The sequence below is a fragment of the Culicoides brevitarsis genome, chromosome 3, assembly GCF_036172545.1.
Source record: "Culicoides brevitarsis isolate CSIRO-B50_1 chromosome 3, AGI_CSIRO_Cbre_v1, whole genome shotgun sequence".
NCBI lineage: Eukaryota > Metazoa > Arthropoda > Insecta > Diptera > Ceratopogonidae > Culicoides > Culicoides brevitarsis.
The window spans coordinates 24,398,970-24,421,751 of record NC_087087.1 but is presented as its reverse complement, the minus strand read 5'-3'; the positions used below and the strand labels follow the sequence as shown (position 1 = coordinate 24,421,751).

The 22,782-nt window shown below is 30.7% G+C and overlaps 4 protein-coding genes across 6 annotated transcripts in view; 1 reads left to right on the top strand and 3 right to left on the bottom strand.

The window, feature by feature from the left end:
* The window catches only part of LOC134836030 (cytochrome c oxidase subunit 6A2, mitochondrial), a 351,497-nt gene that overhangs the window by 230,573 nt on the left and 98,142 nt on the right, over window positions 1-22,782 (top strand). The gene's annotated exons all lie outside the window — the stretch shown is intronic.
* LOC134835401 (proline-rich protein HaeIII subfamily 1-like) lies at window positions 244-702 on the bottom strand. The gene has a single exon (XM_063850278.1). The coding sequence runs from the start codon at window positions 700-702 to the stop codon at window positions 244-246; it is 459 nt and encodes a 152-aa protein (XP_063706348.1).
* LOC134835400 (hatching enzyme 1.2-like) lies at window positions 1,368-3,400 on the bottom strand. The gene is made up of 4 exons (XM_063850277.1): window positions 3,061-3,400; window positions 2,697-2,999; window positions 2,502-2,635; window positions 1,368-1,463 (listed from the first exon to the last, which is right to left on the bottom strand). Exons 1-4 carry the CDS (start codon window positions 3,398-3,400, stop codon window positions 1,368-1,370), a joined length of 873 nt encoding a protein of 290 aa, XP_063706347.1.
* LOC134834136 (solute carrier family 35 member B1 homolog) lies at window positions 20,848-22,454 on the bottom strand. 3 transcript variants are annotated; one of them, XM_063848698.1, is made up of 3 exons: window positions 21,962-22,454; window positions 21,653-21,876; window positions 20,848-21,598 (listed from the first exon to the last, which is right to left on the bottom strand). In XM_063848698.1, exons 1-3 carry the CDS (start codon window positions 22,200-22,202, stop codon window positions 20,963-20,965), a joined length of 1,101 nt encoding a protein of 366 aa, XP_063704768.1. In that variant the 5' UTR covers window positions 22,203-22,454; the 3' UTR covers window positions 20,848-20,962. The 3 variants fall into 3 exon arrangements, with proteins under 3 accessions (XP_063704768.1, XP_063704769.1, XP_063704767.1); XM_063848699.1 differs by having other exon boundaries at window positions 20,848-21,876; window positions 21,962-22,101; window positions 22,173-22,454; XM_063848697.1 differs by having other exon boundaries at window positions 20,848-21,876.

Genomic DNA, 22,782 nt, shown 5'->3' with positions numbered 1-22,782 from the left:
AAAAACGTTTTTTTTTTTGCAGGTTTTTTTTTATTAATTTTCATGCACTTACAACAAGACAAACACACATGAGAGAGTACCTGTTGTGTGTTTGAAATACGCACATGCATGCAAGAATTGCCTTGATTAGGTGATGCATTTAAATGTTAATTTGCGAATTCAATTGCAATAAATTATTATGCAACCTGTTGTTGTTGTATCACTTCGGAGAGGCTTTGCAAAAAAAAAAATACGAAACTTGTCTCAGTGATGCGTTTCGTCGTAGGGGAATGGCCCGCTTGGACCGAATGGCGGAGGCGGCGGAGGATATGGATAAGGTCCCGATGGAGGGAATGGCGGCGGAGGTAAGCCAGGACCAGAAATTGGCGGAGGAGGACCTCCAGATGGGAAAAATGGCGGAGGAGGACCACCAGATGGAGGAAAGGGACCAGAAGGGGGATAGGGGAAAGGTCCTGGAGGTCCTGAAGGCCCAACGGGAAATCTACCAGAAGTTGGACGAGGCACTGATGGCTTAAAGGGGGGTCTTGTTGGAACAATTTGTCCTCCAGTAATCTGAGGAGGACGTTTGGTGCCTGCGGATGGAAGTTGTGGATTGTCACATTGATAAAGAGCGTTAATTTTGGCGACGTCATAGAGCGAGAAGGTACTACGTTGACCCATTTCTTTGCCGATAATTGGTTGCTGGAAAAGAGAAAAACACATTTTTGTGATTTGTGCATTTTATTATAAAATTTAAGGTACTTGTGAGTTTCAAAGGTAGAGAGAGATGGTGAAAGAAAAAAGTGATAGAAAAGAGAAGAAGAAAAAACTTAAGAATCAGATCTTCCGGTTTCCTTTTCATCGAAACCAATAGCGCCCATTATATTACTGCCAAGTGACTGAAAATTACTTCCGATTCCTTGCATAAATTGTTGAGCAGCATTTTGAGCACCTCCTAAAAAGTTATTGAACAATCCGCCGGCGGCTCCGCCATTGTTACTCGAGTAACCTGCAGGTCGAATCGGGCGAATAGGACGAACAGGTTTGATTGGTTTTATTGGTCGACTTCCGGTAGATGTCGTTGGTCGAGGTTTGTTTGTTCCAATTGGCTTTCCAGGTGGCTTTGAACCTCCACTAACACCCATATTGGAGCCTCCAGAGCCATTGCATTCGTACATGAGGCGGATTCGTTGAATGTCAGCCGATGAAAAGGAGTCTCTTTGACCCATTCGCGAGCTGCCTCCTTGCTAAGAGACGGTACGAAGGAAAATAGTTCATTTTGTGAAAAAATTGTGGAAATAATTTATTGAAAGCACAGAACAAATTCACAATTTATAAAATTTAATTAGTACTTAGTTAGAGAGACAGTGAAAATTTAGTTAATTAGTTTAAGATGAACAATACATGTTGTTCAGTCGTTTGATGTCATTTTGACTGAATCCTTCACGTTGTCCCATACGACTTGCAGAAAAGGCACTTGATGACTATTGAAGGTTAGAATCAGAAGAAGAAAGACACGAAAAAAATACAAGAGAAAGAAAGCGAAAGTTAGAAGCAAGAAGCAGTTAATTTGTTAAAGTAAAATTGAGTTTGACAGATGTCAAAATTTTCATTGAAACTTAATTGTTTAACCAAATATTGTTTTGCTTAAAAATTAAGTTTCGGCGAAAATTTTGACATCTGTCAACTCTCAAAGCAACGTCTGTAAATCTCACAATTAAAAATCAATTTTAACGAATTTTTAAATCGATTCTAGAAGTTTAAGCTTTACCTTATTAATTTAAAATCAACTTTCACGTCTGAATCTTCTAATATAGAGCTAGAAAACCTCAAAGTAGCTCATAAGGTTCAAGCTTGAGAATCAAGAAATAACTTTTTGTTCTAGATTTTTTAAAATTATCGAAAACAAATTTTTTTCAAAAGTCCAGAACAAACGTTTTTTCTTGGCGTTAATTTGAACCAATTTGAGATTTTCTAGTTCCATTTTAAAAAATTCGTACGTGACACTTGTTATCAACGTTTCAGGTAAAGCTCAAACTTCTTAAATCGATTTTTTGATTCGTTAAAATCGATTTTAAATATGTGAGTGACTCTACCCTATGGGCGAAAAACGGGTCAGATTGATCCCTTAATGGATCAACCTGATCCCCTTTCGAATTGGTCATCTGCAGACCCAAAAATTTGAATCATTCGAAAGATCATTTTGATCCCTTAAGAGATCAATATGAACCCTTAAGAGGTCAATTTGATCCCTTCAAGAGGTCAATTTGATACCTCCAGGAGGTCAATTTAATCTTATAAGGGATCATATTTACCTCTTAAGGGATCAAATTGACCTCTTAGAAGATTCAATTTTTTGGGTCTACGGATGACAAATTTGGAAGGGGATCAGGTTGATCCCTTAAGGGATCAAAAAATTTGACTCCTAAGGGGTCAACCTGATCCGTTAAGGGATCAATCTGACCCGTTTTTCGCCCATAGGGTATGAACTAAAGGCTTTAAAAATTAGTCAAATCACTCACCAATGCAACGATTGTAGGTTGACCATTCTTCGAGAAAGCACTTGCTGAATAATGCATCACACTTCCGTAATCGTAAGGGACTCCATAGTTGTTTGTCAATCCAGGACTAGCCTTTTCAAAGTTAGCTTCAAGACCTTTGAAAAGCCACGAGGATTTTCAAAATGTTTTATTTTAGAAAATTTTTAAGAAACTCACCATTTTGAATGTTTTCAAAGCGGATTTTCACATGGTTATCACGATCGGCGCGATTTTGCTCGTGGAAAATACCCAAAGCATGAGCAATTTCATGCATAGCTGTTCCTTTTTTCGATAAACAACCAGATTTTTGTAAATTAATGGTTTGAGCACCGCCAGTTCTTCCAACGCTCGACCAACAACCAGAATTGTCCCCTTTGAAGATGACGTAATCCGATTGAGAAGTTCGTGGCACGAAACGAATGCAAGTTTTAGCGTGATATTCCGCAATTGCGGATTCAATTACTGATCTCTGGGCCGAAGCTTAATGAAAATTTTAACTTTTATAAAAGTTTTTCGAACAAAAGCCTAAAAGGTTACTTACGAAACCCTCCTTCAATGATGTATGGAACAACTCCGCCAGGCCAGCGCTTACTTTTGTCAGCTAAGGCACTACGTCCCTCAATTTTGGGCATCAAAATGTCACCTTCAAAGTACGACCCCAACTCTTCAGGATTCAAATCTGTCGTGTCATTGAGGGCTTCTTGCAACATTTTGCCCACTTCTTCGTCTGGATCGCCAAAGGCACGTCCATCCAAATGCGAAAGATCAATAAAATCCTCGTCGTCTTCGATAAAATTACTTTCCACGTCCTGCTGAATCGGATTTGCCAAGATGCCAACGAGGCACAATAAAATTGCGAAAAAGGTTAGTTTACAAGCCATAATGTTGATTTTTTGACGTTCCAAACTTTACTAATTTCTTTTGTTGCAAATCGTGTCTTTTTATATCAAAATTTCCATAATAATAATTTTTTATAAGTTTTATTTTCATGCGCGTTTTAGGTGTTTGAACGAGTTGACAGATAAGAGACGGAAGGCCGAAATTGTTTGAATTTCGTATGTATCCATAATATTTAGTTGAAGAATAGGTCGTTCGTTATCAGTCAAAACAAAAAGTTGAGGTAAGACAATTAGACAGTTATTACCGCTTTTTTAACCAAATATTATGCTGTAGAAACAAGGTTAAGTTCAGATACCAGGAAATGTTGGCAATTAAGGTTTCTAGATTACGCGTGAAATTAACTAAATTTCTTTTGATTAACTACTTTTTTTAGAAATACAAAAGAAAAAATAATTTAAAAATAAACAAAAATTAATTTGACTATTAATTTTTTTTTTAATTTATTTTTTTTTTTTGTATTTAACTATTTAATCTAACCAGCTAAAATTATTTTATAAATATAAATATAAAAAAATATATAAATAATTGATATAAGAAAATTATTTAAAAAAAATTAAAATATAAAAAAATAATATGTTGACTTAATTTTTATAAGGCCTAAAATTAAAAAAAAATAAGTTTGACTCCATTTTTTTTTTGTTAATTTTCTTCGAATCAAAAAATAATTTTAAATAAAATTTTAATCAATTTTTTTAATAATTTTTTTAAAGATTTTTGTCATTACTGTTTTCTCTATGAAAAAAAATAAAAAGTAAAAAATAATTAAAAAAAAAAAAAAAAAAACAAAAATTAATTTGATTTTTAATTTTTATTTATCTTTTTTTTAATTTAATTTTTTTTTATTTAACTATTTAGTTTAACCAGCTAATATTTTTTTTAAAAATTTTAAATAAATAAATGTTTATAGAAAAAAATATTTAAAAAATTGATGTAAGAAAACTATTTTCAAAAAAAAAAAAATAAAATATAAAAAAAATAATGTTTACTTAATTTTTATAAGACCTAAAATTAAAAATAAAGTCCAAAACTTTTGAAAATAAAATAGGGAGGGGGGGTTCAAAATAAAAAAAAAATTTGAAATTCTATTTTCATACAAACTGACAAAATTTTTAACTATTTTTGAGTGTTAAATATTTTTTATTTATTTTTTAATTATCTTTTTTGAGATTTGCTAATTTAATATAGATTTCAGAATAACATATTAAAAATAAAAGCATATAAGAATTTTAAAATTAAATATTAAAAATTCATAAAAAAATAACTGTCAAAAAAATTTGAAAAATAAATAAATTCATTAAAAAATTTAAATTATTAAAATTAATACTAAATTACGATTTTTTAAACAAAAATTATTAAAAATTTAAAACTTTTTTACAAATACACCTAAAAACGGCCATTTTTGATGAAATTTTTAACTTTTTTTTTGCCTCATTGGATTTTCGACTTTTAAAATGGGACATCGGACTTTATTTTTGATTTTCATTTGGAGCGGCCTAAAATAAAAAAAAAATAAAATCGACTCCATTTTTTATTAATTTTTATCGAATCAAAAAATAATTTAAATTTATTTTAATAAAATTTTAATCAATTTTTTTTCATAATTTTTTTTAGAGATTTTTGTCATTACTATTTTCTCTATGAAAAAAAATAAAATAAAACACAAAGTTCAAATTGAAAACAAATAAAATGATAAATCAAAAAAAAAAAATTTTTTTAAAGCTTAATTTTTGAATGAAGAAAAATTATTGAGTTTACTTAATTATTATTAAGAAAATCGATAAAAAGAAGGAAAGAAAGCATTCATCTCTCATATTCATTAGTACATTATTAAAGACAGGAAATAGAGCATAAAATTTAATGGTTTTGCATTTATAATTTTCAGCTACAACTAGTTATTTTACTAGAACATGAACAATTATATCTACTTACTTGTACTTAGAACTTGAACTAGCAAATGCCCGATTATAATATTCAAAAAAAAAAAAACTTTTATTGCTAACATTTTTTTTATCAAATGATAAATTTTGAACGATTTAATACCCTAATTTATGAGACTTTTTTAAACAATTTACATTGATTACCTTATTCAAATTATTTGTTACACAATTTTCTCACCACCGTACATTCACGTACATACAGAAAATTGAAAAACAGGACCCGGCTTCAATGTATTACAAAACAATTAATCATCTATCTCGAAAAATAAATTGAATAGATGACAGAATAATAGTCACTTTGATGGATGACAATAATAAATAAATAATGCAAAATAGAGGCTTTGATATCGTTTTATGTTTTTACGTAGTACACTTGTTGTCTCGCTTATTGAAATTTTAATCTGGAAATTGTATAAAATGTGTGTCCATTATCAAAAAAGAAAAAAAGGTTTCATTTCTTTTGAAACGCGTTCTCGTTCCCGTTCCGCAATGAATTAGATAGATATTTGCCTTTGTATTGCGGATATAATGGAGGTTTGCGAGACATGTAATGACAATATTTTAAATATTTAATGTGCGTTGACAAGTGGGGTGTCGATTCATACTGCCTTCAGAATTTTTGTTTTAATTTTGACAAATTTCTAGGTAAAACCTGAAATCAACGCTTTCCGATAAATAAATCGAACCACAATCCAGAGAAAACTCTCATTCCATCACCTTTGATTCATTTTATTGAATCATCCTCCATTCCATCGACAAACTTTTGCACAAAAGTATATTCAAAGCAACCCCGAAGAAAAGATAGTTTAAATAAAAGAAAATTTTCAAGAGAATCAAAGTAAACTTGCCACAGCAAACAAGCAAAGACGACGATCTAACTTTTCAATTCAACTCAAAAGTATCACATTTCAAGTAAGTATGGTATACATATCATCAAAAACGCAAAAGTAAATCATCAAAAAGGACAAAAGTCAACTTTTAACGAGCTTATCTTCTTGCAGAATGTGTGTGGACTGAATCATCATTACCAAACGCAAACGAGAGTTTGAGGAAGAAGAAGACGAAAAAAAAACTAACTATTTCACGGATTTTTTAGTACGCATCCAGCTGTAAGCGGAGAAATTTGTGCATTTAATTCATGGATGAAATAATTTTGTATCTTTTTAGCGTTGAAATTTCTATTTACTTTGAGATGGTAGGTATGTCTTAAATTGCTGCTTTTGCTATGTGCTGCATGCAAGTCCTTATCGTTTCTCTCATGCGTGAATTTCTAATGATAAAATGTAATTTTTAACTTTACTCTTTTTTTTTGCAGCGGCGGCGTTTCAGAAAGTTTTGAAGGAATGAAGTCTTCTAGAAGTTATGATGTCTGTCTGTAACTTTTTTAAGTACCTCAAATAAGGATTTACAAATATGGATTTTCAGCTGAAACTAATGGTAGGGTAGAGTAGGGTTTACTAGATCTCTTACTAGAGCTCGTACCGCGGTCTCTAAAGAATCCTATTGTACTTCATACTTTGAAATCGTAAGCTTTCTCAGTAAACACCGGGGAATGGGTCTTAGCTCTTTTAACCTGCCATCCCAAGTAAGCGCCCTTAAATTTCACTTAGCTCTCTCAGACGGTCCCAAAGGGTTTCTAAAAGATCTCAGTAAATTTTGAGCACGATTGGAGTCAGAAAAGTTTTTCATGATTTCGAGTCAAGGTCGTCCTTACGCTCATCAGTCAGATACGCTAACCACAGTACTAAGATGACTCCCTAATGATAGTATCAATTCTTATGGACTAATATACTGAGACTTAAGGAAGATAAAAACACAAAGTTAAAATGTTATGTAGATTTTTTGATATATAAGGAGCTTTCAAGAACATCTTTGATTGCTGCAATTGAGAAAGTAATGAACACAGGCGTATTATATGCAAATATCATCAAATGGATTATTTTTCCCCGAAATCAAGAATTATAACCAAATATAAAGAGGCTTAAGACAAGAAATTATTTTTAGCTCAATGGAGAGCTGCTAACTCCTAAGAAGCTTTTGTAAGATCAACTATCAAATATTTTATACTGAAAGACATTTACGAATTTCCGATGATGTAGTCGTTTAATCAAGAAGCAGTGCTTAGAGTTTACTTAAATCCGTTCAACAAGTGTAAAAAAATCCTTGCTTTCCTTCCAGAGAACCAAAAATAAAACTTAAGATACTTAACAATAATTAAGATAGCTAGCAACCTAACAATGAAACAATTTTGACTAAAATCGGAACATCCTTGAAATGCGCTCAAGTTACCCGTTTCGCATCACTTTCTACCTCTTTTAATTTTTTCTATTTGCTATTCAACTTTATTTGCGAGTAAAAAATGTTACAATAAATAAAAAAATAAATAAATAGAAATGTAACCAAATTATTCACGCGTTGAGAGATTAATGGCTCATCATCATAAGTGGACGATCAAACGTTTGTAAAGCACTCATTAAATTTTTTTATGATAATTCATCACAGCAAATTCGTGTGATATAGGGAATATTTTTCCCTTGCCACTAGCGGAATTTTCATCTCATAACTCAAACGATCTCCAAAAATAAAACAACTAATCGAAATCTGATCCAATATCTCGCTATACTCCGTTCTATTGGCATTGAAGGGCAAGATAAACTTCTTCAACGGAACCATTCTATTGTCGTTCATACAATAATCTTTTTGCTTATTTAAATGTCTCTCGATTTCTTTCAGTACGATAACGAGAGTTTCTTTCGATAGAAACTGATTACCTACGTTCAACGAACCCGTGCGACAAACTGTCAAAAGGTTATTCTGTAATCCCTCGAAACGATTCACGATTTCCGTGAGGAAGAACGTATCAGTACTCAGAAGTTCCTCAATTCGTTTTACGACTTTCGCACGATAATCTGAGTCGTCTCGCATTTTTAGCAAATTGATATTGGAAAGAGCATTATTGGACTTTACAATTTGTTGCATCCCATCATTTTGAATGTTTCGGATATGATCAATAGACTTGCCATAAACATCGCGGGAGTTTTGTAACAAAGTAACGAGAGACGGAGACGAAGTTTCGTCTTCTTGATCGGCGATGAGTTGGTTCATATGATCCATAGCAGTTGTTAATTTCAGAAATTCTTTGAATTTTTTTTCAATATCTGTGATTCGTTGAACTAAGGTTTGTAGTTTACGACAGCCATTTGGATAAGTGGAAGTAACTTCAGTGGCAATAACACAATAGCGCCTCACAATTGCGAGATATTTCTGTGCCAACTCTACTTCGACAGTCATTTCGTTCAGCGAGATATGCCCCAGAATCTTCCAATGTCCATCACTTTCGAGAATCGAGCGTTTGTGGGTGTTTTCTGTATCGGGAGGATTACTCATCGTGGCAAACAAAACCAAATATAGGTAAAGGAACCAAGCCAAGGAATCGAAACGAGTGTCTGGAAGCATCACAAAAATACGTCGTTTTTATGACTGTTTACTAGAGATTACAGAGAGCAACTGAACGTAAGTGAGGTGATAAGAGCTTGAGAAACACCGAAGAAACCGAGATAGTGATTCATGCATTGTCGTGGCTTGATTGTGGTTGTGGAATGTTTTTAACGACGACGTCGTAGTATTCGTTGGAGCAAAACACTCGACAAAAAAAATAGAGAAAGAGAGCGACTTTGACGAACGACTGAATTTTTAATGAATGCGCTCTTCAAATTCATCAAACAACCGCAAGACAAGTGCATCCCTAAGTCCCTTAATGAGCCACGTGATCCCACCACGCGCATCGTTGTTACACGGACAATAACACTTAAAATGTCTTTGTGAGCGGAAAAAAAATGCGAAATTGAAACAAAAAGATACATCAAACCGTCATGTGTGTTTGTCGACGGAAAATAAGGGGGTAGATGCGAAATAGCGATAATAAAAGTGGCAGTGACGAAGATGGATGCCAACAAAAATTTTTCAATGTTGTTTTGTTGCGCAAACGACGATCGTACGATGAAAATTTCTTTTGTGCATAATTGAACAGATTTGATGAATGTTGATGCCGCACGGTTTCCATCAACATCCCTTTCGACAACTGAATTACTACTCGTCGTCGTTGTCGTCGCGAAACGAATTGAAAATTCAATTTCAGACGGGAAAAAAGAATAAACTTTGTGGCCTTTATTGTTGCGCCGGGACTTGTGTGTGTCGTCGCGAAACAAACAGACTTCAATCCATAATCCTTTTCTCTGACGAATTTGTACACATTACGCCGCACAAAAGGAAAAGCGCATTATATTTCCACAAAAGGTCTACTTTCGCTCATCTTTTATGCATGAACTTATATGTGACACACGAAATAATAATCATCATAATAGTCGACGACACATCTACTCTGCATGTGTATTTTGTGACATCAATTCACAAAATCTCTGCTAACAGCTTTTGTAATGTGAAAATAATCTCAAATGAATCAGCAAGTTTTTCTTTTCTCATATCACACAACAAAAATATGATGAAGAAAGAAATTTTATCTTTTTCAGGGGCAGAGAGAGTCTATAATGTCATATCGACAAAAAAAGGACAACCCTAATTTAAAATGAATTTTTAATGAAGAACAGATTTGCTGTAATGCTCATTGCAAGATCAATAAATGTCCATCTCAATTGCAAATAATAATAATAATAAAAAGTAATGTAAACTACACGATTGACAGGGCAAAAGTCAGTGACAAAAAAATATTGTTACCGAAAAAAAAGTTGTAAAAAAATATTTTGAATTAGTAAGTGGCAAGTTTTAAAAGTTCCTGTAGAATTATTTTTGTACTATGAACTTTGAATCCGATTGACAAAGTTATGAACCTTGGTTTGTTTTAATAAAATTTTATATGGTTCAATATTTTATTCTAATTTATTCAATTGACTTGAATTGGAATTATCTCGGAACCTTTGATTTTTACTTTCAGCTTTTTATTTTAGAGCATTTGTCCTCTTATTCAAGACCGACATGATCACAACACACCAAGAAGGTCCAGACTACAAATACCTATTTCACGAACAAATTACTCGCTCAATAGTGTCTTCCATGCAGGGTTAAATTTCTTTAATAGCCTCTCTTCTGAATTACGACGAACCGAAAACCTTCTTCTTTTCAAGTCAAAACTCAAAACAAATATTGACAACGATCTGAGTATTAATTTAAGTTAATTTTAAGAACTACATTGTTAAACTAAAATAAGGATATCTTTCACCGATAACAGCAATAGCTGGAGTGGTGGGTTTTACTACGAGAAAATAAATAATAATAATAATTTGTGGATTATAGTGGATTTGACTAGTGGAAAAATGTTAAAACAATATTTTGAACAAGTCGATTTATTATCACGACAAGCTAACCTTATTATTAGTCCATTCGAATTTATAGAAGTTCACAAGATAAATTAAATAATGAAACGATACACAGCCAAAGCGTGCCGAAAATTCAAAAAAGTTTATTTTGACTTACCTACTGAGCCAACTCCAGTCGGCGATTGAAGTTGTCGGTGAGTTTATGTCACGTATCTCTTCCTAACTTCCATCAACTAAGTTTCAATCTTGTCTCTGAGGCTGATAAGAATCAGGACCTGATCAAGTCGATTCTGTTCTAACTTTTGTAGTGGGACCTTCGTCATGATATGTGGTTTAATGCTGCAGACAGCTCCTGTCGAATTGCAGCTGGTCCAGCTTTCGGTACTTTATCTACTTTGCTTTCTACAATTTCCTTTGATTCCTAATTTCTTCGCGTTTGGAAGCTGCGGTCCATGTAATGAAATTCTCATCTATCTAAAATGAAAAATATCTGTAAATCTTAAAAAGTCTCTAAAAATGACATGTTAATTTTTTCTTAAAAAAAAAAAATTTCCTTTTGACTTTTTTTTTTGTTAATCAAAACCAGACCAAAAACAATGTAGACTTTAACTATTTTATACCACTGAAAAAGTCAATCAAACTCAATATTTTTTTTTTATTTTCGTCCAAAATAAACAGATGTGGCTGCAATATTATTAAAAATGCAATGACCAGAATTGTATTTATTTGATGGTCTTTTTACAAACATTTTTTTATTGTATTTACGTATTTTTTTTTGTCAAATTCTTCGAAAAACAAAATCCGACAAAAGTTGTTCATTAATAAATAATGAAAAAGGTCCAGTTCTACGTGAACAAACAGATTATTCATATTTGTATCAAAAATAATATCAAACAAAACCATATTAAACCCATTTCTATTATAAATTTATTTCTCCCCCCGATTTGCATGGGGACTCGGTTGTCTATTTGTTTGTTTGTCTGATCTCTTTTTGAATACGCAAATACACATGTAGATTCGACAACAAACGGCAGAAAATAAACATTTATTTTGCATAATAGAGAGGAAAATATCAAAGGCGGAGTCATTCAATAAAATAATAATAATAACAACAACAACAACAGTTTGCCTGAATTAATACGTTCGAAAGTTTCCCATTTTATGCACTTCTGTATACGACGCAGATAAATGGTTCAATTGCACAATTTGATTGGGGATTGTTCAACGTTAGTCCGCACATACACATTTCACGTCTCTCACCGAAACTAATGGATATGTTGTATTCATAATAATTATTGTATTGTATCATCTTCCTCTCTGGCGAACGAGAATTGATGATGAGCTGGTGTATCACCAAATCGCACAAAGGGCCACATTTAATGAAGTATTGATTTATTATTAAACATATTTTGGGTTGTTTTGTTTTCATTTCTCTCCTGATGATTCGAAACTGGATGAATTTAACCCTAAATTCATCTTTTTTTTTGAATCATGAAGCGAGAAATGAACCAAAACACCTTAAAAACTGTTAATTAGTCCGAAAGCACGATTAACAAGCAAGGTTTTCACGTTTTTGTTCGTTCGACGCAGAAAACAATGCAAGAACAAGAGAAAAGACGACACAACAAAAGAGGTAAGCACTACAAAACTAAATTGGCCTTAATGAGTGTCAATTGTAATTAATTTGAAAATAATTCTTTCGTGACTTTTTTTTGACCTCCAACGAGCATAAAAACCAACTTAAACTTCAAGACCTTCTCAAATTTCGATTATTATTTATAAGGGTAATAATTGGACAATCATAATAATGGAACGAACGCAAAAAAAATGTAAAAAAAAAGAAAGTAAAGTGGAAAGTCATAAAAATGGTGAAAAAAGAGAAGATAGAAGAAAAATTCTCCTGTGTCCAATAACTCAATGAAAATTATGGACTCTCTTGTTCGCATGTCTTTCTAACGTATCATTTTCTGCTGCTGCTGCTCTTTTCTTTATTGAAAAAAAAAGCTGTAGTCATGTATCGAACACAAGCGATATCATTTTACAAATTGAAATAAAATAAAATAAAAAATAGAATTCTCTCTCTTAAAAAAGGGATCAATATCAGTATTTATGTTATCATTTGTTCATTCATATTTAAATAGTATGGCGAAGGAGATTACGTTTCAGTGCTTGGCGATTTCGGAAGTTGATCTTAAAATTGAAAAAAAAAATAATTTTTAACAAAAATTTTAATATAATAATTTATCATTTTTTTAAATTATTTGCCGTTTTTTTTAAATTTCTAAAATTTTAAATGAATAAAATCTTTTTAAAATGATAATTTTTCATCTTAAAAGTTTTTAAAAATTAATAAATTAAATAATTAATTAATTAAATTAATAAAAGTACGTTTTCTTATTTTTTATAAAATTCAAAGAAAATTAATCTATGAGGGAATTCATTCATAACACCTATTAAAAAAAATAAGTTCTTATAAATATATCTTATAATTAAATAAGTCCTTAGAATTTTGATAAAATTCTCTATAGGAAATTTTTCGATTTTGTTTTTAGTTTTTTAGGCCGCTCCAAATGAAAATCAAAAATAAAGTCCAAAATTTTTGAAAATAAAATGGGGGGGGCAAAATAAAAAAAAATTTGAAATACTTATTTTCATACAAAATGACAGAATTTTAGCAATTTTTGATCGTTGATTTTTGTTGTTTTTTAATAATCTTCTTTGAAATTTTCAAATGAAAAATTGATTTTAGATCATTTTAAGTTAAAAATTGAAAAATTAAAATTTCATAAAAGATAACTGTCGAAAAAATTTGAAAAAAAAAATTCAGTAATTTAATGAAATATTTTTAGAGAAGAAAAAAAGTTAATAAAACATGATTTCCAAAACAAAAATTAAAATAATTGAAAATTTTTTAAAAAATGTCTTGAAAAAAGATGAAAACACACCAAAATACGATCAATTTTAATGAAATTTTTAACCTTTTTTTATTTTGCCATTAAAAAAAATAAAAAGAATTAAATATATAAAAATAATATTTTTTTTTCAAAAATAAATTTACTGAGATATTTTTTTTGACCCATAATTTATTTTGATTTTTTAAAAAATATTTTTTTTTTAATTTTTATTTAATTTTTAATTTAATTTTTAATTTGTTTTAATTAAAAATAAAAATTTATAAAAATATAACAAAATTTATTAAAAAGTTTTTACATGATTTTTCTGAATTGAGAGTGTTGAGAGCTAAAATTAAAATTCTGTATTTTTAAAAAATTAAGAAATCAAAAACTTTAGCTTTGAAAATGACAAATCAAGTTAAAAACAATCAACAGTCAACATATGCAAATCACAATTAATTTTATAACAATTTCCTTTGAAATGAATCAATTTGCTTTGAATAATTGAATTACATTGTCTCCCTTTTTTGAGTTCCCCTTGATTTTGTTTATTTTCTATTTAACACCTCTCTCGTCATTTAACCCAGAAAAATAAAAGTGTTAGACAAAAATAACAATCAACAAAAGGAAGTCAATTAGATACAATTTTCTAATTCCAAAATCTCCCCTTTTTTAAATTTAATTTTATTTTAACATTTTACAGAGAACGAGAGAGTTATAAAAGAGACAAATTTAAAGACCAACCAATATGTTTTTTTTTTATTTATGAATCCAATAAAAAAGGATTTTTTTCTTCATTTTTTTTCTTTCGCGTTCTTTCTCACACACAAGTTTACAGGTGTAAAATATGTTCGAGAACAAAAAATGAAGAGAAAAAAAAAGAAAAGAATAAAATTGAAATTTATTGTTGTGTTTTAACTTTTAAAAACGAAGCTTTTGCACACAAAAATGTGCATAATAATTAATCATTGTTTCGTATTTATTTATTTTTTTTGCGTCTTTACGTTTAATTTATGCCTTTTTAATTGGATTTGTCTTTACAATTTTATTTCGTTTTACGTTTGCGATTTTTACAAGATTTTTAATTAAAAAAGAAAAATATTATTTTTTCTTCGTTCTTTTTTTTCCTTCAATTATTTATTAACACTTGAAAGTACATATTTGACAAGTTCTTCCCAATAAATCACTAGAGTCCTTCTCTGGAACAAGACAGGATACAAATTATTTATCTATTATGTGTGGATGATGATGACAAAAAAAAAAAAAAATACTGGGGGGACGACAAGTTTCCGCACAATAACACACATTCACATAAAATATTCAACGGACAATATTTGCACAGAAAGTTCTGTCCAGGAAATGTCTAACTGCTTGCAGTGGAATTGAAAAAGAGAGAGAGAAAAAAAAGTTGAGGACAATTCAAGTATCATTTGGTAAATTTCCTGTGCAATTTCCGAGCTTCTTTCAATTATTATTGAGTCGTCTGTGTGGAACGAGAGAGAAAAATGAATGCCATACATTTTAATAAACTTAAGAGATTCTTCTATGACGCCGCCCGCCCCCCGCACATGAATAACTAGTAATTTATAGAAGAGCTCAATTACTTCGTCTTACAAAATATTCAAATATTTTCCTTTCATTTCTCACATGCGAGTTTTTCACATGCATGATGATTATTATTATTCATATCCAGTGCTTCTTCTTCTATTTCTCCTCATCAATTTGAAAGCATTTTGTTATTCATATTCATTCAAGAATGAGTCCAAACTATGAAAGTATGATAATAAATAAATAAAATAATGATATGAAGTGGAAAGTTTCGGTTTCGCAAATATTTAGGATTTTTTTTTCTACATTCATTCAATAAATAAAGTTTACAAAAATAAAAACAAAAATTTTATTAAATAATTTTTGGCTCAATTAATGTAATTTCACTTTGATTCTAAATTTAAAAAAAAATTAAATTTTCAAAAGAAACTAAATAGTTTTGTCCGTTGCTCTATTTTGAATTACAAAAACGCGTGGGGCAAAAAAAATAAAAAAGTTAAAAATCTCATCAAATTTTACCGTTTTTTGATCTTATTTTATATAATTTTAAGAAATTTTGAAAAAAAAATTAAATTTTTTTTTAATTTTTCAAAAACATTGTATTAAAAGATATATTTTTAGCATGGATTTTTTTCTTTAAAAAAATTTTCATTTTTCAAAAAAATTTTGAAAGTTTTTTTTTCATTCATTTGTTCAATTTTAACTAAAATGTTCTTAAATCAGTTTTAAATAAAGAAATATCAATGAAAAAAACTTAAACCAGCAAATATATTGATTAACGGTCAAAAAATTTTAAAAAATTTGGCATTTTGTATGAAAAAAGTATTTCAAAAATTTTTTTATTTTGCCTCCCCCTCCTTTTTTTCCTCAAAAATTTTGGACAAAACTATTGAGTTTCATTTGGAGCGGCCTTAATTTTATTTAATTATTTAATTCTTAGTTTTATAGTTATTTATTTCAAATTGTCTTTATGTCTTATTAAATTTATTTTAATTTTTATTTTGTATAAAAAATATATAACAAAAATATTAACATTTTAATTGTTCTTTTCAATTAAAGAAAAAAAAATTCTTAAATAAAATTTCAATTTTGAAATAAAAAAAAAATAAAATTATTTTATTAAAAAAGTTTTCAAAAAAATATTGAAATTAAAAATTTTAGATTTATATAAAACTTGAAGTTACATATTTCAAAAATTCTGACAATTTTTTATGAACTTAAATTTTTTTTAATTCTCACAAAATTTAAAGCCTTAAAATTTCTCAAAAATTTCAGAAAGTCTTTAAAATTAATAAAAAATTTTATTAAATGTAAGTCTATTAAAAAAATAATTTTAAATTATTTAAATATCCAATGCTGTTGAAAAATCTTACTTTTTTATAATTTTCTTGAAAAAAATTCAAATGGCTGCGAAACTGAATTTTCCTACAATCCAAACAACTCATAAACTATCCCGACTGAACATATTGAATGAAGGTCTGCAATTTGCATGAAAGAAATCTCTTTTATTATTTTATCTGTTCATCTTTTTTGTTCACAAACTTTTTTTTAAACTAACACACAAGAAGATAAACTCAAAAATGACACAATATTGCATAATCAGCTTATGAGACACGTGCTGTGGGAGATTAAAAGTCTCATTGTTCCTTGGTGACGATGATTTGCCACAAAATTTAAAATAAATTAAAAAGAAGCAAAAATGTGAACTTTCCTATCAGAAAATTCATTTTTGCTCATCCTCCGCACAACACAATAGAACAACATTCCAGTCTTTGAGAAAAAAAAATCTTGTCGTCGAGTAATTAAGAAAATGTATCTCGCATACGAAAAAATTTTAAAAGCATTAAATCATTGTCCTGGGCGATAAAATTAATGCATTATTGTTCATTTTATTTTGTTGTCGTCGCGAGATAATTATTTAGTGTCTTTAGTGTCTGTGCCCGAGCAAACGAGTAAATTGCGAATAAAAGATCATGATTTCAATGTATTTTCAATTAATTAATGGAAACAAAAGAAGGCAACAAAGCGATAAAATTAATATTGTCTGTCGCGATTTTATTTTTTTTTCTCTCTCTTTTTTTAATTTCTTCAATTTAAAAAAAAAATAAAAAATTAAATTCGGATCAAAAGGACATTTCATCTCATCTCAAGGGACATCATATGCGCGCAAACAATAAAAAGTCTCATTATCTTCATTTCCTATCATTATCATCCATATGACACAAATTTTCTGTTGCGAAACATCCGAACATGAAACGGGCAATAATCCTTTTAAATGTCACAATTACATGCGAAAACCCTTGTAATGACTTTCCCCTTGCGTCGCGCGTACAAATTAACCCAAAAATATACACAAGAGATAACGAATTTTCGGTAGCGCATCTTTTTAAAGGGAAAAATATTGTTTTAAATTGGCTCGTCACTCAACAAGGATGATGATGATGATACAAGGGATCAAAACAAATAATTTAAATAAATAAATAATCGAAATATTATTTTAAACTGCGACGATAAATGACAAGAGAGAAGCGAATGAATTGTGGCTGCTTGCCTGTTTTGATTTTGATTCCCTTGAGTAATTTCTTATGCTTTGTTTGATGTGTGTCAGATCTGAAGGAATTGTTTGTCAATGTCGAATGTTTAGTTTTTCCGCACATGATTGGAGGCGAAATTTATTTTACGTCTAAAGAGAATTTCATTTAGAATTTTACAACGAAATAAATTAATTTTCCCAAATTGTCCCAATGCAAATTATGACTAAGTAATCTAAAGTGATTTAGAGATTTTGACCCAATGCAAATTCTAAGTTTTGTGCCCAATTTGGTCCAATGCGGATTGTAAAAACTTAAATCCTTTAAATTTTTGACCCAATGCACATTTTCTTAATTTTTTACCTTAATGAAATTCTTTGTGTCTTCTGTAAACTCTTTTCTGTAAAATTCTGTAAACTTTTCAAATTGTGAACTGGGATAAATTTTGATTTTTTATATATTTTCGACACAAAAAAATTCATTAAGGTAAGACATTAAGAAAATGTGCATTGGGTCTAAAATTTTAAAGAATTAATTTAAAGGATTTAAGTATTTAGTTGATAAAAAACAATTTTTACAATTCGCATTGGGACCAAATTGGGCACAAAACTTAGAATTTGCGTTGGGTAAAAATTTTAAAATCACTTTAGATTACTTAGTCCTAAATAATTTGCATTGGGACAAGATCTAGAATGTTTATTGGGCCCATAACCTTTTAGTTTAAAGTTTTGTTAAAAAATAAAATAAAGTCATTATGAATTATCTTCACTCGTAAACTTTCGCAGCTTACTACAATTATTCAATTTTTAATAAAAATTTTTTTTATTTTTAATTTATATGAAAAGCTTGAATAATTTGCATTGGGACAAAAATTAAAATTTGCATTGGATTAAAAATTCAAAAAGATAAAGGACAAAATAATATGAGAAAACTTTTAAAAATTTGTACTGTGGCTTGAATTTAATGTAAATTAATTAATTAAACTGAGAAAAAATGTGCACTGGGTTAGTCACGTGGTTAAAAAAATCAAAAAATATAGAAAATGGAGTGTTTTTGTTATGAAAAGTAAATCTATAAGTAGCACAATATTTTCGCTTTTGAAGCAAAAACAAAAAGCGTCACGTTTAGACCTAAAAACTTTTCCAATGAACATCAAATAATGCTGTCGAATTATGAAAGCATAATAATAATGTACATAAAAATGCCATAAAATGAGAAAATTTTCCTCTTTCTCATTTTCTGTTCATATAAAAAGTTTCCTTTTGTGTCAACATTTATTCTATGTGATGTTCATAGAAGAGGTGTATGGTTTGTTGAATAAAGGCGAAATTAGTATTCTTTTGTTAATGTGAATACGTGTCACACATGAAAATCACATCAATGACGATAATGATGAAAGAAATCCTCAACGATTTTTCTTCTCTTCTGCTGAACGAAGGAACATCGTCTCTCTCTTGGGAGTCGTTGCATCCTCACTTCATTGTCTGACCATGAGCTTGTTCTACTTTTCCACTCCAGCATCCATCGCATAAAATGTCAATTTAAATTCTATTGTTCTCGCTTTGCTTACACTTTTCAAAGGTTAAATAACGAACCACATGTTGACTCATTTATTATTCATTAAGAACGCTTGCGAATTGTCCTCGTCGTCTTGGCACCTCGCAATAAAAATATTTGTTCTACGTCAAACCCTTGAGAGAATAATTCACGTTGAAAGAAACAAAAGGAAAAACCAATTTCCAGCGTTTAATGACAACAAACCGAGAACAATAAAAAATCTTGCAGGAAAAGTGGTGGAAATCCCCAATCTAACAACAACACCCTTGTAATTGTTTGTACATGAGTTTTTATTGTTGTCGGTTGGCGTGAAGGATTTACCCGCTGTGAATGTGTGCAAAGGTATTTTAGGGGTGAAAATACTTTATTTTTTAAAAAATTGCGAACAATGAAAATCGCAGAAGGATAAGCTGAAATTCAATTTGCCGGATATTGTTACAGGTTTGATTTGAAAATTACGCGCGCGAGGATTAAAATTTCTTGTTCTTTGTTGGAAATTTGTATTTAGAGCCATTTATCTGTATAAGAAGTCTCACTAAAGGAAAATTTGTATCAACAAACGAGAAATTTATTGTAGTAAAATGTTCAAAAAGGGGAATTTATTCAAAAAAATGGTCTAAAAAAGAAAGTTTTTGTCTTCAAAATCTCTTTATGAGGAAAGTTTTTTTTCCAATAAAATTTTTAAAAGGGTTTTTCCTACAAAAGATTTTCCAAAGAGAGTTTTTGTCACCAAGAGTTTTAGAAATGAGAAAAAATTTCCAACAAGAGATCTTAAAATGAAAATTTCTTTCTTAATTTTATAAACATTCACTCCCTTGACCTTCAATTTGCCAAATCTTCTCATTTACATTCTAATTACAATGAAAATTCATCAAAAAATGAAATAATTGACGATAATAGCTTTGTTTGAATAATTAATAACGGCCATTATCCCCATTTGAAACACAAATCTCTCCTTCAAAGAGTTGAAAAGGACAAATTTATGTTTATGAATGTTTTCATTAATTGCACATTAATTATGAATTTCAAGAAAATTTCTCAACCCTTTTGAACAAAGCGTTAAAATTAACGAAAATCCCGCTTCCATCCAATGAAAAACTCTAAAAACTTTAGAAACCCTTTGGGACCTTCTGGAAGCGCTGAATGAGTTTTGATAGCGCCTGCTTAGGATGACAGGTAAAAAGCTAAGACCCATTTGCCGCCGCTCGCTGAGAAGCTTAAGATTTCATCTCTATCCGTTAAAATCACCGGATTCAGATTTATCCGTGATTTATCAATTTCATTCGTCTCACTTGGTACTGTAATCCGGAAAACAATAAACTCAGAACGTGGGTTTGATCCATGGATCACAGTACCCATTAGGATTTGAGACGAATGAAATTGATAATAATGGTTCTTGTCTTTACTAGGTTTTATGTTTATAGAAACCTTACAATTCCTGATGTATTGAATTTATAAGGTTCCATCGTTATAGGGTGTCTCGTATTTAAAAATTTCAAAGTAAAGATCAATGCACGTTAAAAATTTATCAACACCTTATAGGAAATTTCAAATTCTTAGAAAATTCCGTAAATTAAATACTGAGTCATTCTCCTTGCATAAGTAAATAAGATTCGCATTGATTGTTTTGTAATCCTTATCATCACGGCACGTTCAAAACATTATTAGAACAATAAGTGTGCTAAAAATAGGTCATTTTATTTACATTATTTTCTAAATATTTGATATCACAATAAACGAATGCTAACTGAGACTTTTTCCGTTATTTGAAGCCATGACAGTATGCAGCGGAGATTCAATCGGTATCACAACGTCCTTGATGAACGCTGGATTCTCATGAGATTCCTTTTGGAACGTCGTCGTTGTACTGATGGTCTCCTGTGACGCGTGCGACAACTTTCCGTCGTCAAGGTCATCGTTATCACTGTAAACGGTATCGAGGAAGAGCACGCCAAAGGTCACCGCTAAGCCAACCCATTGATACCACTGAATTACATGTCGGAACAGTATCACAGACAACAAGATACTGAAGAGCTTTCGCACCGTTGTCGCATACGAACACGCCAGCGATCCGTTGGTCGTGAGAATAGCATAAACAAATATCTGTCCGATCACGTTCATAATAGTTAGTACGGCGATGTTGTAGAGCACGTGCGGATGTCTGTTGACAAAACTCAGGAATTCACTAAGCTCATTCATGCTCGTTGCCCCGATAATAACAAAAATCGCTGAGTAGAGATTTATCTGGCTCATCATGGCAAACGTCGGAGGTTCGCTCGTATGTCGAATGCGATCTTGGATGCCGCCACACAACCCGTCCATTAGTAAACTCACAGCAAGGAGAATTTCGCCATACCATAAGCTCTCCTGTAGCCCTTTCTGAAACTTGGAACTGTCAAAAATGAACAAAGACACTCCGGCAACAAGTAATACCGTGAAGACGTATTTGTGCCATCTGTAACGACATTTTCCAATTAGGACACAGAGCACAAGTGTCGGGATGGGACTCGCACATTTCGCTACGATCTGCACAGGGTACGAAACCCATTTGAGCGAGTAACTCGAACAAAGAGTTGCGAGTACGTAAAAAAACGAATTTGACAGATATAAGGGCACGGACGTTGTGTCTGTCTTCTCGCCCAATACTTTGTGTAACACTGTTTGGAATGTACAATTTTTTTGATCATTTTTCACACTTTATACTGATAATATATAGAAGGGTTTTGTCAAAAAAAAAATTACCTCTAGCGACTATCGCGCTCACGAGACAAAGAACTGCCAGTAACGTTTGGAAATAATAAAAATGTTCTTTGTGTGGCGATGCATCTCTAACGTCTAGTTGCGACGAATATTCAGTTTTCACAAGTTTCTCATGTAGCAGACTAAAGATTATGAAAGAAATTGTTAATCCAAGACTTGCACATAAGAACCTGACTTTCGGGTGTAGAAATACCATTTCTCTCGCACGTAAAAATATTTTCATTTGAAATGTTTTTTCTTCTTAATTCTTAGTTAATTATTTCTTTATTTTTGCAATTTTCAATAACAACGGCTTGTACGCTTCTTCCAGGAACATATGAGTTTTCTCTCTCGTATTTTTCTCACTCGGAAGATGATGATGATGCAGCAGCGGCAACACGTCAACTCGCACTGACCGTCAATACTCGAATGCAAGAGACGTAGAAGCGGATTGATCCTCAGTGTGTTTTAAAATAAAACGCGCGTCTCATCAAAACAAAAGATTCAGTCAGAGTGAGAATCTTTTTTTTTACGTTTTCACTAAAATTGTGTGAGAGGAAGAGGAGAATCTTCAATCACATGTACGTCGTAATGTGGACGCTTATCACGAAAAGGTGATTATAATTATTATTTTAATAAATATTTTTAAAATAATTTTGTCTCAAGTTCGACAAGGAAGTTTTTTTCTTTAAATGTTTGTCCAAACATGTGTTGTACGAGTGTTATCATAATATTTTGGACTAGAGCAAAAATTACGTTAGGCTGAAGCAATGAAGAAAAGTGTTACAAATTACATTACATTATCGTAGCTTGGTAAGTTGAAA